Source organism: Schistocerca americana, chromosome 3 (genome assembly GCF_021461395.2).
Source record: "Schistocerca americana isolate TAMUIC-IGC-003095 chromosome 3, iqSchAmer2.1, whole genome shotgun sequence".
Classification (NCBI taxonomy): Eukaryota; Metazoa; Arthropoda; class Insecta; order Orthoptera; family Acrididae; genus Schistocerca; species Schistocerca americana.
In genome coordinates this window covers 149918096-149933696 of record NC_060121.1, presented here as the reverse complement: position 1 = coordinate 149933696, position 15601 = coordinate 149918096, and the positions used below count along the sequence as shown (strand labels likewise).

The 15601-nt window shown below is 44.2% G+C and overlaps 1 protein-coding gene across 1 annotated transcript in view; it reads right to left on the bottom strand.

The window, feature by feature from the left end:
* LOC124605934 (15-hydroxyprostaglandin dehydrogenase [NAD(+)]-like) overlaps positions 1 to 13442 on the bottom strand; it is a 56671-nt gene extending 43229 nt beyond the window's left edge. Inside the window, exons 1-2 of the mRNA XM_047137892.1 lie at positions 13351 to 13442; positions 5363 to 5456 (exon numbers count right to left, since the gene is read on the bottom strand). Coding sequence (XP_046993848.1) covers positions 5363 to 5456; positions 13351 to 13442 — 186 coding nt within the window. The remainder of the gene's footprint in view (positions 1 to 5362; positions 5457 to 13350) is intronic.
* Positions 13443 to 15601: the final 2159 nt, after the last annotated feature.

Genomic DNA, 15601 nt, shown 5'->3' with positions numbered 1-15601 from the left:
ACGAATATTCCCTGAATGGGTTTCCAAGTTCTACAATGGATCGAAGGATGACCTATGCCATATCACATCTATAATCTAGGTTTAAATTAAGTTTCACAAAAGAGAAAACTATCAAAATAGTCTACAGTGACCCTCAATTATCTTTAATTACTTATCTAACTTGTCGTAAATTACAGTGGCTGATGTGGCTTCTCAATAACTATATAACAGAAAAATCATCGCGTTACTAGTATTACGCAAAAAGGGGGTGTAACAGATGAGACTTCTGCAGTTCTGAGTGAAGCTTTATGCGCTGTTATGCAACATCGCGTGCGTTCATTACCTTGTCGGTGTTCGTCAGGGGGCGGCGGGCAGCACAGCTCCGCTCACCTTGCCATATCGGAAGCAACTCTCTCCTAACTTTTCCTTACTACAATTTACCGAAGTTGGTTTAAAAAAACTATCTGGTTGTGTTTTCATCTGACCAATCAGGGTCTCAATGTTAACCTTAAGCTCCGCCTACAAAAATTCTGTCTATCCAATGAGAAACGTTATACTTTTCGTGGTGGGGCAATGTTTTAAAAGTTTGCAACGTAACAGAGAAGCGAAAAAGTCTCACGCTAAAACTTGCAACTGGGGTGGACCTTTTTGTGTTATCATAAGATCTATACTGTTCTTCTGGAGGGCTCTAGCTTTTAACATGGGCTGGGGAGTGGTCTTGATGTAACAGAGATGCGAAAAAGTCTCACGCTAAATCTTGCGGCTGGGGTGTGGTCCTAGCGGTTAGCTGGCGACGTGGGTGTCCATCCCTTATCGTAGGGCCTTCCAGCTTAACACGGTTCTGATCTCGGCTTCCGTTCTCGTTTCTCCCCTCGGAACTGCATCTGTCTCATGGTGGGAAGGTATGACATGCATTTAGGCATTCTTGTGTTAGTCTGTGGTATTCCATTTGCTCACTCGTTACTCGTATTACTTTGGTTAATTTAATGTCACGATCTATTCGGAGCTATGTGACATACTACAGGATTTGCTTATCATGTCAGGGTTTTCATGGAAGGTGTTGGATTTGCCTGACACCTTACAACAGTAGTGACTGGCGTATTGAGACGAGCCAGTTGCTCGGTCATCATTGACCAGACGTTTTCAGTTGGTGAGAGATCTGGAGAATGTGCTGGCCAGGGCAGCAATCGAACATTTTCTGTATCCGGAAACGCCTGTACAGGACCTGCAACATGCGGTCGTGCATTATCCTGCTAAAATGTTCGGTTTCACAGGGATCGAATAAAGGATAGAGCCACGGGTCGTAATACATCTGAAATGTAATGTCCACCGTTCAAAGTGCCGTCAATGCGAACAAGAGGTGACTGAGACGTGTAACCAGTGGCACCCCGTACCATCACACTGGGTGATACGCCAGTATGGCGATGACGAATACACGCTTCCAATGTGCGTTCACCGCGATGTCGCCAAACACGGATGCGACCATCATGATCCTGTAAAGAGAACCTGGATTCATCCGAAAAAATGACGTTTTGCCATTCATGCAGCCAGGTTCGTCGTTGAGCACACCATCGCAGACGCTCCTGTCTGTGATGCAGCGTCAAGGGTAACCGCACCCATGGTCTCCGAGCTGATAGTTCATGCTGCTGAAAACGTTGTCGAACTGTTCGTGCAGATGGTTGTTGTCTTGCAAACGTCCCCACTTGTTGACTCAGGGATCGAGACGTGGCTGCACAACCCGTTACAGCCATGCGGATGAGATGCCTGTCATCTGGACTGCTAGTGATACGAGGCCGTTGGGATCCTGCACGGCGTTCCGTATTACCCTCCTGAACCCACCGATTCCATATTCTGCTAACAGCCATTGGATCTCGACCAACGCGAGCAGCAATGTCGCGATACGATAAACCGCAATCGCGATAGGCTACGATTCGACATTTATCAAAGTCGGAAAGGTGATGGTACGCATTTCTCCTCCTTACACGAGACATCACAACAACGTTTCACCAGGCAACGGCGGTCAACTGCTGTTTGTGTATGAGAAATCGGTTGGAAACTTTCCTCATATCAGCACGTTGTAGGTGTCGCCACCGGCGCCAACCTTGAGTGAATGCTCTGAAAAGCTAATCATTTGCATATCACAGCATCTTCTTCCTGTCGGTTAAATTTCGCTTCTGTAGCACGTCATCTTCGTGGTGTAGCAACCAGTAGTGTACTTAAACCTATCTGACCTAAGGATATCACACACATCCATGCCTGAGGCAGGATTCGAACCCGCGACCGTAGCAGGCCCGCGGTTCCGGATTGAAGCGCTTAGAACCGCTCGGCTGCAACGGCCGGCGACAACACAGTCCAGAATGATGACGCTCAGGATAAAACTCCATTCCAGTTTTACCTACATTGTTCAACATATCAATATTATAATGAGTGCGTTCTTTTTAATCTGACTCAAAAGCTCGCGGCTCCGCCCGTCGGAGGTTCGAGTCCTCCCTGCGGCATGGGTGTGTGTGTTGTCCTTAGCGTAAGTTAGTTAAATTAGATTAAGTATTGCTTAAGCTTAGGGACCGATGACCTTAGCAGTTTGGTCCCATAAGACATTACCGCAGATGTCCAAAAAATTGACTCAAATGCGTTTCCAAAGTCTTGAATTACCAGAGTGGTAACATATTCAGTGCTCTGTTCTGTAACTATGTTCCCAACTGACAAATGCTATATTCACTTCTCTTCCTTTGCTACATTTAAATATAACGTCTTTCATATGTCTCCCATACGGGAGGGCAGACTGACAGACATGTAGTTTATTGTATCTCGTCTGTACACGGTCTTGTGAAGTAAAAAAATTACAGCATTGTTCTACGAGGGTGAGTCAAATGAAAATCTTAAATAATTTTTTAAATATTTTTTATTGTACAGAAGTGGTACAAAGATGTATCACTTTTCAACATAATCTCCTCCACGCTCAATGCAAGTCCTTCATCGCTTACAAAATGCATAAATTCCTTTAGAAAAAAATTCTTTTGGTAGTCCGCACAACCACTCATGCACCATGTTGCGTACCTCTTAATCAGAACGGAACGTCTTTCCTCCCATTGCGTCTTTGAGTGGTCCAAACATATGGAAATCACTTGGGGGTAGATCTGATGAGTATGGTGGATGAGGAAGACACTCAAAATGCAACTGTTGTACGGGCAGTGTGGGGCCTTGCATTGTCATGTTGCAAAAGGACACCTGCTGACAGCAGTCTACGTCGCTTTGATTTGATTGCACACCGCAAATGATTTTTTAGAAGATCTGTATGAGGCACTGGTGACAGTGGTCCCTCTAGGCGCGTAATGCTACAAAATGACGCCTTTTTCGTCCCAAAAGAGAGACAGAATAACGTTCCCTGCTGATGTTCCGTTCGAAACTTCTTTGGTTTTGGTGATGAGGAATGGTGCCATTCCTTGCTTGCTCTCTTCGTTTTCGGTTGGTGGAAGTGAACCCAGGTTTCGTCCCCAGTAACGATTCTTGCAAGGAAGCCACCACCTTCTCGTTCAAAGTGCCGAAGAAGTTCTTCACAAGCATCAACACGTCGTTCTCTCATTTCAGGAGTCAGCCGTCGTGGCACCCATCTTGCAGACACTTTGTGAAACTGGAGCACATCATGCACATTGTGGTGTACTGACCCATGACTAATCTGTAAACATACTGCAATGTCATTCAGTGTCACTCGGTGGTTTTCCTTCACTATGGATTCAACTGCTGCAATGTTCTGGGGAGTCACAACTCGTTGTGCCTGATCTGGACGAGTAGCTTCTTCCACTGAAGTCACACCATTTGCGAACTTCCTACTCCATTCGTAGACTTGCTGCTGTGACAAACATGCATCACCATACTGAAACTTCATTCGTCGATGAATTCCAGTAGGTTTCACACCATAACAGAACGCTGTTCTTCCCTGGTACAAGTCGCAAGTGGGGCGGCCATCTTTATACTGATACTGCGACGGTGTGTGTGTATCTGCACTGTGCTGCCACCTACATGCCATTCTGCACGCTGTTTGTAGCACGCTTACCAACTTCCAGGATAATGGCGCGAAATTTCGATTTGATATTACATATTTAAGGTTTTCATTTCACTCACCCTCGTAATTTTAGGGAACTGTCTTCCTATGGATATATTTCTACGTCCGTACTCTGCATAACACTGGAGTGGATGACAGAGGTTGCTTAGTATGGTAGCGCAGTGGTTTGCACACTGGACTCGTATTCGGGAGGACGACGATTCAAGCCCACGTCCGCCCATCCACATTTAGGCTTTCCGTGCCTCCCTTAAATCACTTGAGGGTAATGCCGACATGGTTCCTTTGAAAGGGCACGGCCGATTTGCTTCCCCATCCTTCCCTAATCCGAGCTTGTGCTCCGCTCTAACGACCCCGATATCGACGGGACGTTAAACACTAATCTCCTCCTCATCCTCCTCACACGGTACTCCATGTTAAAGTTTCTTCCCGTTCCATTCTCTGCCCATCCGCAAATTACATAGCTCGTACTATTTTTCAAAGCGAACATTAGATTCTTACCAATGAAGAAGTCCCTTTCAAAATCTCCCCCCTCCTTGCCGTCGCATTCCGCGAGGAAAAGAGAGCGACACTCTGGGTGAGACAGAGTATACAAATAAACCAAGACTTCTCCCTTTGAGTATTGCCGCTACGTTCCAAGGTGTCGGTGCTCGCGGGAAATGGCCAAAATTCCCCGGGTCACTTGAGATTCTTGGACACCCTAGTCGTGCTGTTGCTATTCAACTCGCCGTTCTGTCCGCGATACCTAGAATCGTGACAAAGCTTTTTCTCGTTCTAAGTTTGTAGTTTCCGCTGCCTCGGGCACACGTGCGAATGTCCACGGCTTCCCTTGGCAGCGTGTTGATGTACGCAGCGTCTTTGCCTGTCGCTAATCCTCTGGGGGCCTGCCCTCTGTGAAGCGTGCCGACATGGGCGCGCGACCGCCGCTCGCCCGTGAGCACTACCTGAGTCCACCCGGTCGCCGGGTTTCCCAGCTAGGAACGCACCAGAAGAATTCCTTTCATGCACAAAGTGTACCAAGTTTGCAAAGAGAAGAACCATAGCCCTTTACCGATGCTTAATGACAGAATAATTCACCTCCATCAAACTTCATATATTGCAATAAACTAATGGCTGATTTTAAAAGCAATTATCTCCTTTAATTATAAACACGAAAAGCTTTGGCGCTTTTCAAGGTTTAGAAGGAGAAAGATATAAGAACAAAGCAGGTGCTGCATGAGAAGGTCTGTACAACAAGATAGTGGTTCCCTTGGCCATACAGTGATCAGACTGTTAGGCCCGTATGTGCCGAGGCTGTAAGTATGAGAGGAGGCAGCGACTCACCTTGGCGCCTGCAGTCAGCAGCGCCCTGCTGAAGGCTCTGCCCAGACCGCCGGCAGCTCCCGTGATCAGCGCCACCTTGCCAGAGGGGTCCATCCTGCAACACGGGACACCGTCTCAGCAGCACAAGTCGCGTGTGGGCTAAACAGGCTACACCATTCAGATGGACCGCGCGAAGTGGCCGCATGGTTTAAGACGTCGTGTCACGGTTTGCGCGCCCCCTCCCGGCGGAGGCTCGAGTCCTTCCTCGGCCATGGGTGTGTGTCTTGTTCTTGGCATAAGTTAGTTTAAGTCAGGTTAAGTAGTGTGTAAGTCTAGCGACCGATGAACTCAGCAGTTTGGGCCCTTGGGAATTCACACATAAACGGTAATATCAGAAATTGAGTCCGCCTTGATGCAAAACACCTTGTTATTCGTTTATTTCTTTATTATCCCAAACTAGTTTCGGCGACAAATACCACCATCATCAGTAGGGTTTTTTAATCTAAAACATGCAGCAAAAAATGGCACGGTTGTACAAACACAATAAAACATTATTACATTTTTACAATTCGTCTTCTGAAATATAGTTTTTTATTGATACTTTCATACTACCTTATTTATTGTATGTTACAGCATGTTTTAGGCAATTATTGGCGCTGTTTGCGACTTATTTTCTATGCTCTGTTTCTGTTGCCGTCTTTTTACTTAGCGAACATCATGGCGTCTGCAACCATGTGAGCGGCTGTTAGTAAACAAATACTAAAACGTGAACTTTATATGTCAGCAGTATATACTTGGGGTTGTGGTAGTGTTGTGGAAACCAGTTATTTGGTGTGTACTGAGCTGTTGCTTAGCTATTCGTGTACTCACCTTCGTAGGATGGTATGTGGCTGCTTTTATACACAGAAAAACAAATCTTATGCACTTTTGTTTCTGATCCATAATATTACGCCATCTTGCTGTTCGCGTGTGTCGCGAGAGGCGTATCGCATGTGGCGAGAAAGGCTATGAAAAACTGTAGCGCGAATTACGACGACTTCTGTTCATTATTTATGTCTCTGTGTGTGATGGGGAAGCGGTTGTTTTGCGCGTGTGTGCTTTCTGTTGTGTGTCCTTGGTCAGTTCTCTCAGAGCGGTAAGGAGTGTGTTGTTGCAAAGTGTTGTATTTTCATTTATTACATTTTTCCCTTGGACTATAGCCTTTTGTATGTAGTAATTTCCGGTATAGACTGTTGCTGTTTCTCAGAATGCGTAGATCGTTTTCGATATTCGTGGGGTTATGGTTTTTGTACATTAGATGTTCTGCAGAAGCTGAATGTGTGCTTTCATTTTTTAGAGCTCTCATGTGCTCTGTGTACCTCGTTCGGAAACCCCAGTGATGATGGTGATATTTGTCGCCGTAAGTAGTTCGGGATAATAACGAAATTAAACGAATAACAAGGTGTTTTGCATCAAGGTGGACTCAATTTTTGATATTACTGTTTTTCTATGCAAACACGGGCCAAATGGAAGAGTTCCAAGATAATATTATTGAATTCATACACATTTGAACATTCGGATGGCTAAGTGCTCTCAGTTTGTCTTCTTTGCGGCGCCATTACAACACTGGTTTAGGTTGTTATGACCACTCTCAGTAGCTCTGTACCAACGACACCTGGCAGCTGGCTGTGTTCTATTTCGTTTATCTAGATTTTCCGTTCTGATAACAAAACCATGATGGATGGAAGTAAAATGAACTGCAAGACTGTTGTAATTGGTGGTATCGTTCTAGCGACAACCGCTTTCGCTGCACTAAAACAGCATCCTCAGTTGAACTGTATAAGAATTAAAAATTCCCACATAATACATATGATCTAAATACTATAAGAAAATTTTAAAAATTGATTAACTTGTCAATAACTATATCAGTATGTTGTGATTTGAATATGTGTGCCAGTCGCAGCTGTCTTGCGATCAGGCCGGCCGGGGTGGCCGAGCGGTTCTAGGCGCTACAGTCTGGAACCGCGCAACCGCTTCGGTCGCAGGTTCGAATCCTGCCTTGGGCATGGGTGTGTGTGATGTCCTTAGGTTAGTTAGGTTTAAGTAGCTCTAAGTTATAGGGGACTGATGACCTCAGAAGTTAAGTCTCATAGTGCTCAGAGCCATTGAACCATTTTTTTTTTTTTTTTTTTTTTTTTTGTCTTTCGATCAGTTTATTTCCATTCATTATGCAGTTTAATGGCTGTGGCTGTCCGCATTAGAAAGCTCTGTGGAACTATGCCATGGCTTCACGATGTATGAAAAATGAACTGCCAGAAAAACTGAGTAGCTTTGCGACTGAGTTATCAGTCTGTGAGAAAAGGACACTTTTCCTTTTTGTTCATAAACTACAGTAGCTCACAATTCCGGCATACCTCGTGTAGTCATTGCGACAGCTTTCTGTTGGAGACGAAAACAAAAACAATGGACTGTGTTTACAGTGTAATATCGGAAAAATTCTATGTATTAGTGAACTCAGTTTATAAATTACGAAACAGTTTCTGTACGCTGGGCGCAGTTGCTTCGCTTGTCTACAACGCGATTTTGTAAACGTTTTTATGGCTACACCTCTTCAGAGCTCTAGAGACGGTCATTTCTTTCGTTTGTAGCCAGTTGCGCTTCGCAGTTGAAAGCTGTCAAAAGAGCAGCCGATGTCAGGGATTTCTCTAAGCTGATTCGATTCTACGAGAGTCCCTGTAGTAAAGAATAGGTGTATTAAAACTTCAAGGGTGATGCAGCATTTTTTTCCCGCATCTCGTTGCTTATGCCGCCATATTTGCTAAACTATAGCAGGTAGGTAGTTCTTACACCCACAGCAATTGTTCCCTGACAGTAAGGCACATACGTACCAAGTTTGTTGAAATCGGTCCAGTGGTTTAGAAGATGTTGAACATAAGCACATACATAGATACATATTTATAATATTTGTGGGTAGTCTGGTCAAAACCAAATGTACTGGTCAGCTACAGTCTGTTCTCGCATAGTACTGCCACTAGTGATGGAACCTACAAGTACGTTAATTGTACCTGAGCTGGCCACAAAGTCATTTTGTTTGCAGTTGCAAAAACGTGTTTGCGGATTTCTTGGAATTTTTTTACTGCTTTTTTTTCAATCAAAAACAGTCTTGATCACAATTTTTAATAGTAAATATTTGTAATACATTGATCACTGTTCACTCACACAATGTATTCAAAAGTAATTTTTGCTGATGGTTTGAAACACAAAGCAGCAGTAAATACATATACAATGAAACACAACACATCAGCAAGTACATATTGGCTACTATAGCGCTGTAAACAGTATTATTATTAATTACTGTTATTAGTGGCAGTGGTCAGACACAAACCACTAGTAATCTGAATCGGACAAAATGGGTCTGAGCACTATGGGACTCAACTGCTGAGGTCATTAGTCCCCTAGAACTTAGAACTAGTTAAACCCAACTAACCTAAGGACATCACAAACATCCATGCCCGAGGCAGGATTCGAACCTGCGACCGTAGCGGTCTTGCGGTTCCAGACTGCAGCGCCTTTAACCGCACGGCTGAATCGGACAAAAAGCGTTAGTAACGTGAAGTCTTTCAATTTATACCAGTCCAGAAGTAAGCGGTCCAGTAATCAGTTCGTGGTTTAATAAAACACCTACAAAATGTAAATATCAGTTACGTTTTAGCACTTCAAAAATAAAAGTTTTCAAAGGGGGCTGAGTGCAGCAACTAATATCTGACTGCACTCAGGGGTAATGCTGTCCAAAGGTGTTTTAATGTAAACGCTAGTTCATAGGTTGTAGTGAATGGTAGCGAACACTGGCGTACAGTCTGCAATAGCTCGTTCGCTTGCGTTTGCCTGCATTCACTGTGGTGTAAGCCAGGCTTGTTAGATGCTGTCCGATTAGCAACGCCGATATTGGCTGCAGTAGTCGCTCACGGTAGTAGCGCTGTAGTAAATATCGATTAATTGATACATCGAAATGACACCAATGCAATATCGATACGTTCCTGCTGTATGCAAGCCTAAGATATTGATATACCGATACTGAAATGGTTATACTGGGTGCGTTTATTTTTATTTTTTCGCACTTTACCATAAATGTTTGAAACTGATCATTTGAAATTGTAATAGAACATAATTTTACTTTCAGTGTGTGAAGGAGTCTTAGCTCGTTTTGAGGATCCAATGCGTGCAGTCTTTCTCTTTGACTGTGTGAAGCAAATATAAGTGGCACGAAAGAAGTAGTCCGATTCACTGGAAGGTGGCGGCGTGAATGGAATAACAAGATTTCCGAAGTGAAGAAATAGCATACCAGTAGATTTAAAAATCAATTTTTAACGCAACTAGTGTGCTATTTCTTCACATCGGCACTCTTAGAGATCAAATGCTGAAAATGAAGAACAAAAATGCCGGCCGGAGTGGCCGTGCGTTTCTAGGCGCTACAGTCTGGAGCCGAGCGACCGCTACGGTCGCAGGTTCGAATCCTGCCTCGGGCGTGGATGTGTGTGATGTCCTTAGGTTAGTTAGATTTAAGCATTTATAAGTTCTAGGGGACTGATGACCTCAGAAGTAAAGTCGCATAGTGCTCAGAGCCATTTGAACCATTTGATTAACAAAAATCTAAATGAGAAGATCGGTCTTTGCCGTGGGCGGAGACATGTGAGGAGAAATGCTAACACAATCGGCCCTCGGCGCTGCCAACACAAACGACAACGTTTAACGTCATCACACGACTACTAGGCCGCTGGGTTTTGCATTCATGAAAAAAAAGGGATGTCGACATGAAATGTTCAGTACAAATCCGGTGTGTGACGAAACATAAGGATGGGCCTATCGGACACCTTTTATTGTGCGGCTTACATGCAGTTGCCGTTGTCAGCACAGCCACAGGGTGTTTCAAAAATGACCGGTATATTTGAAATGGCAATAAAAACTAAACGAGCAGCGATAGAAATACACCGTTTGTTGCAATATGCTTGGGACAACAGTACGTTTTCAGGCGGACAAACTTTCGAAATTACAGTAGTTACAATTTTCAACAACAGATGGCGCTGCAAGTGATGTGAAAGATATAGAAGACAACTCAGTCTGTGGGTGCGCCATTCTGTACGTCGTCTTTCTGCTGTAAGCGTGTGCTGTTCACAACGTGCAAGTGTGCTGTAGACAACATGGTTTATTCCTTAGAACAGAGGGTTTTTCTGGTGTTGGAATTCCACCGCCTAGAACACAGTGTTGTTGCAACAAGACAAAGTTTTCAACGGAGGTTTAATGTAACCAAAGGACCGAAAAGCGATACAATAAAGGATCTGTTTGAAAAATTTCAACGGACTGGGAACGTGACGGATGAACGTGCTGGAAAGGTAGGGCGACCGCGTACGGCAACCACAGAGGGCAACGCGCAGCTAGTGCAGCAGGTGATCCAACAGCGGCCTCGGGTTTCCATTCGCCGTGTTGCAGCTGCGGTCCAAATGACGCCAACGTCCACGTATCGTCTCATGTGCCAGAGTTTACACCTCTATCCATACAAAATTCAAACGCGGCAACCCCTCAGCGCCGCTACCATTGCTGCTCGAGAGACATTCGCTAACGATATAGTGCACAGGATTGATGACGGCGATATGCGTGTGGGCAGCATTTGGTTTACTGATGAAGCTTATTTTTACCTGGACGGCTTCGTCAATAAACAGAACTGGCGCATATGGGGAACTGAAAAGCCCCATGTTGCAGTCCCATCGTCCCTGCATCCTCAAAAAGTACTGGTCTGGGCCGCCATTTCTTCCAAAGGAATCATTGGCCCATTTTTCAGATCCGAAACGATTACTGCATCACGCTATCTGGACATTCTTCGTGAATTTGTGGCGGTACAAACTGCCTTAGACAACACTGCGAACACCTCGTGGTTTATGCAAGATGGTGCCCGGCCACATCGCACGGCCGACGTCTTTAATTCCCTGAATGAATATTTCGATGATCGTGTGATTGCTTTGGGCTATCCGAAACATACAGGAGGCGGCGTGGATTGGCCTCCCTATTTGCCAGAAATGAACCCCTGTGACTCCTTTCTGTGGGGACACTTGAAAGACCAGGTGTACCGCCAGAATCCAGAAACAATTGAACAACTGAAGCAGTACATCTCATCTGCATGTGAAGCCATTCCGCCAGACACGTTGTCAAAGGTTTCGGGTAATTTCATTCAGAGACTACGCCATATTATTGCTACGCATGGTGGATATGTGGAAAATATCGTACTATAGAGTTTCCCAGACCGCAGTGCCATCTGTTGTTGAAAATTGTAACTACTGTAATTTCGAAAGTTTGTCTGCCTGAAAATGTACTGTTGTCCCAAGCATATTGCAACAAACGGTGTATTTCTATCGCTGCTCGTTTAGTTTTTATTGCCGTTTCAAATATACCGGTCATTTTTGAAACACCCTGTATTATCGCCAAATGTGAACGTGCATCGTTTTCGTTTCAGTTCTTGCTCGAAGAGGGATAAGCAGGCTGCTAGCAAGTTGATGTACGAAATGTTTAATAATAGATCAATACTTAGATATAGAGCTCTAAAACTAGCAGTATATTTACAATATACAGCCGACATTTTATAGGCCGCTACTTCGATACGTACATGTCGACGTATTTTCTCGATGTATCGTGAGTTGCCAATGATTTCCCTTATATATCGATATATCGGAATATCGACGCTGTTAAAAATATTAAAGAGTCCTAGCGGGTAGTCCTCGACACGCTTGGCAGCTGCAATGGCGCAGCGCTATGCCGCCTGGAGGGTGCTAAGTTCACCGGACTTGGATACGATGTGACGTCATTATGACGTATACACGCTACATCGAAAACGATGGAAACCGTATATCAACTATTCGACTTTTGTGAACTTTCGAGAGGTTGTGACAGGGTAGCGCTGTGCTCTGCGCCATTCGTTTGTGAACAGTAGACTCCAAAGCTGAACTGAGTATATGATGACTAAACACATTGGTTCTCCGAGTAAGAGACCTTTACTGGTGCCATCTTCTGCAAGCTGCACCCAGCAAAAGTAACGAGACTTCTGCATAGTTTAAGGTATCCGCTCATGATGTGATGCAATTCGTATTTTGCATAATCTTGTCTTAGCAAATTATACTGCTGACATAAACCACATTGAAATGGCCAGGTACATGCTAAAACTATTGTGGTTGTATACATGATATAATATACAGTACGTCTGGTTTATCGTACCACCATGGAATGCTTTGACACTGCATTCAATCATTTCATACGTCAATGAGTACTAGACACTAACCTTTGGTTAAGATTACATTGAGAAATCCACTTCCCCTCGTATTTCATCTCCGGTCGACGATTTTTCTTCAACAATGCCTCATATTTTTCTTTTTAAGTTCGAAATTCAATCATTCTGCACACCAATCATTACTGGACACTAAGGTACCTGTCTCTGCGGTCCGAGTGTAAAATTACTTGGAATTATGGTTGATAAAAGACTATCTTGGGATGGACATATAAATTACTTAGCTAACAAACTTGCACGAGTTCTCTTTCAGCTATATAAATTAAGAAAAAAAAGTCAGCAAGAGTATGCTGCTACAATCTAATATGTACTGACAAGACCAATTGTATGAAACCGTACTAAAATGTTGATAATAAATAAATATTATTTTCGGCGTAAGCATTCAGTACAACAATCACACAATCTAATGTGGTCGGGACATAAGAAGACTTCACTTTTTTACGAAACGTGTTGTCCGAGGTGTTTTCAAGGCCACGATCAGGAATATTTCTATTAATATTCAGCTCTTTTACTTTTATTTTGGCGAAATACATATACGCTGCCACACTGAGCTGTTTTCAGAATCGCACGTGTCAAAACAAACCACTAGCTGACGACAGTTTAGATTCTCAGACGTTCGTAAAAGTCGATAGGTGCGTCAATCGACTAAAGCGTATATACGTCATAATGACGTCACATCATATCCTCCTATGCCGCCTACCTGTCTCTGTCTCTGTAGCTGCGGCTGCACGTGTGGCCGGCTGCGCGCGTCTGCTGTTGCAACAGGCGACTGCCCCGCGCTCTGCCAGACATCACGGGCGTCGCTTCTCGTGACGTCACGGCAGGAGCAAGGTCCAGCGGCACGTGGTATCGGCGCGGGCCGTCTCAGCGGCGAATCCCTCATCGCCCGATCTCTGCAGCTTATCTTCGGCGGTGTCCCACGTGAACGAAGTTGATAGCTCTGGCTGAGTGGTATGGGGATGTTTTCGTAGCATTCCCTGGCCGATCTCGTCATTCTCGAAGATACAATGGATCAACACAAATAAGCACCTATGCGTGGGGACCATGTCCACTCTTACATTCAGTTTGCTTTCCCTCGACACGATGGCATCTGGCACTAAGGCAACACCACATGACACACAACTCGCAGTGTACGTGTGTGTGAAAAAAAAAAAAAAAAATCAGCACCACGATGAGTTTATCGTGCTCCCCTGGCTACCAAACTGCCGGACAAAACCTAATCGAGAATCCGTGGAACAAGCTCGATCGGGCTGCTCGCGGAAGATTACTAAAATTTGGTTTTAAGTAGAAATTAAAACTAAGCACTGTAAGGAAAACTGCTAAAGTTCACTGGAGCAGACGGCTATTGTTGATGGTGGATGAATTTTCGTTAGTGACCAAACTGACTTCTACAAAAATGGTGTAACATTTAGAGAAGATTACGTCTTTTAATACGTCCGCAGCTCGTGGTCTTGCGCTAGCATTCTCGCTTCCGGCGCACGGGGTCCCGGGTTCGATTCCCGGCGTGGACAGGGACGTTTCCTGTCTCGAGATGACTGGCTGTTGTTGTGTCGTCTTCATCATCATAATCATCATTCATCCCCATTACGGCCGGAGGAAGGCAATGGCAAACCACCTCCGTTAGGACCTAGCCTAGTACGGCGGTGCGGGTCTCCCGCATCGTCCCCTACGCTTCTCTGAGTATGGGACCTCATCACGTCTTTTAATACAACCATCAATTCTGCGGAGCCTGTATCTGTTGCTTACGGGCGAAATAGAATCGTAGCTTGGAGACTGAGCCTGTATCTGTTGCTTACGGGCGAAATAGAATCGTAGCTTGGAGACTGTGGCCATATCATTTAAGGTTCTGCGCTTGCATTCAAGTTTGCAAAACGATTCGCGATGATTGGTAGTTAATCTCAGGGACGCTGTAACAAGTTGCATATGAATAAATGGCAGAATACTAATTTTATTCGGCCATTGCGTCTCCACGCTGTTATCCGTTAAGCTCGTAAGGGTCGTTTGTGTAACAATAAAACATTTCATGTATCTTCTATCTACTAGGAGGGCTGTTAAAATGAGAACTCATGAGACTTAACTAAGTTACATTAAATTAATTAAAAATGGTTCTAAGTCTACATGAAAGAAAGATTAGTTACTGGTACGCGAGGTACGCAGCTGTAGTTTGTGCTATCAGTGCTAAAGCTAACAGACAAGAGAAAGAGACAGCACCCGGAACGTTCTTCACTTACTTTCTAAAATGGTTCAGATGGTTCTGAGCACTATGGGACTTTACATCTATGGTCATCAGTCCCCTAGAACTTAGAACTACTTAAACCTAACTAACCTAAGGACATCACACAACACCCAGTCATCACGAGGCAGAGAAAATCCCTGACCCCGCCGGGAATCGAACCCGAGAACCCGGGCGTGGGAAGCGAGAACGCTACCGTACGACCACGAGCTGCGGACACTTACTTTCTACAACAGCAAAAAATGTATTACAGTCGATCACAATCAGCCACAGGCTGACTGTCGCTGTATCTTTGAAATATTATTTATGAAATTATATTTCACAAAATTAATTACATGAGTTATTTAGATATAAAGTCATTTACAGTACAGAAAATTGATTAGTGCTCAATTTTGGGCTTCCCGTCGTTTTTGCGACGTTACATATACGGGATGTTCAAAAAGTCTCTCCGCAGTGCCGTATGATTATTAGACACGCGTGCCGTATGCTGCAGTGAATATACCGAAATGAAACTCAGTGAAATACAAGTTGTTAATTTACTGAATATTCACTTTTAATTACAGATTTTCACATTAAATGTTGAAAGTGTCCCCCCTGTTGTTGAATACACAGTTGAATTCGTCTAATCGTGTTTCCAAACACAAGCTGTAACATTTCTTTTGTAACAGAAGACTGTAAGTTGATGTTGCCAGTTCATCGATGGAATTTGGACGGTTTT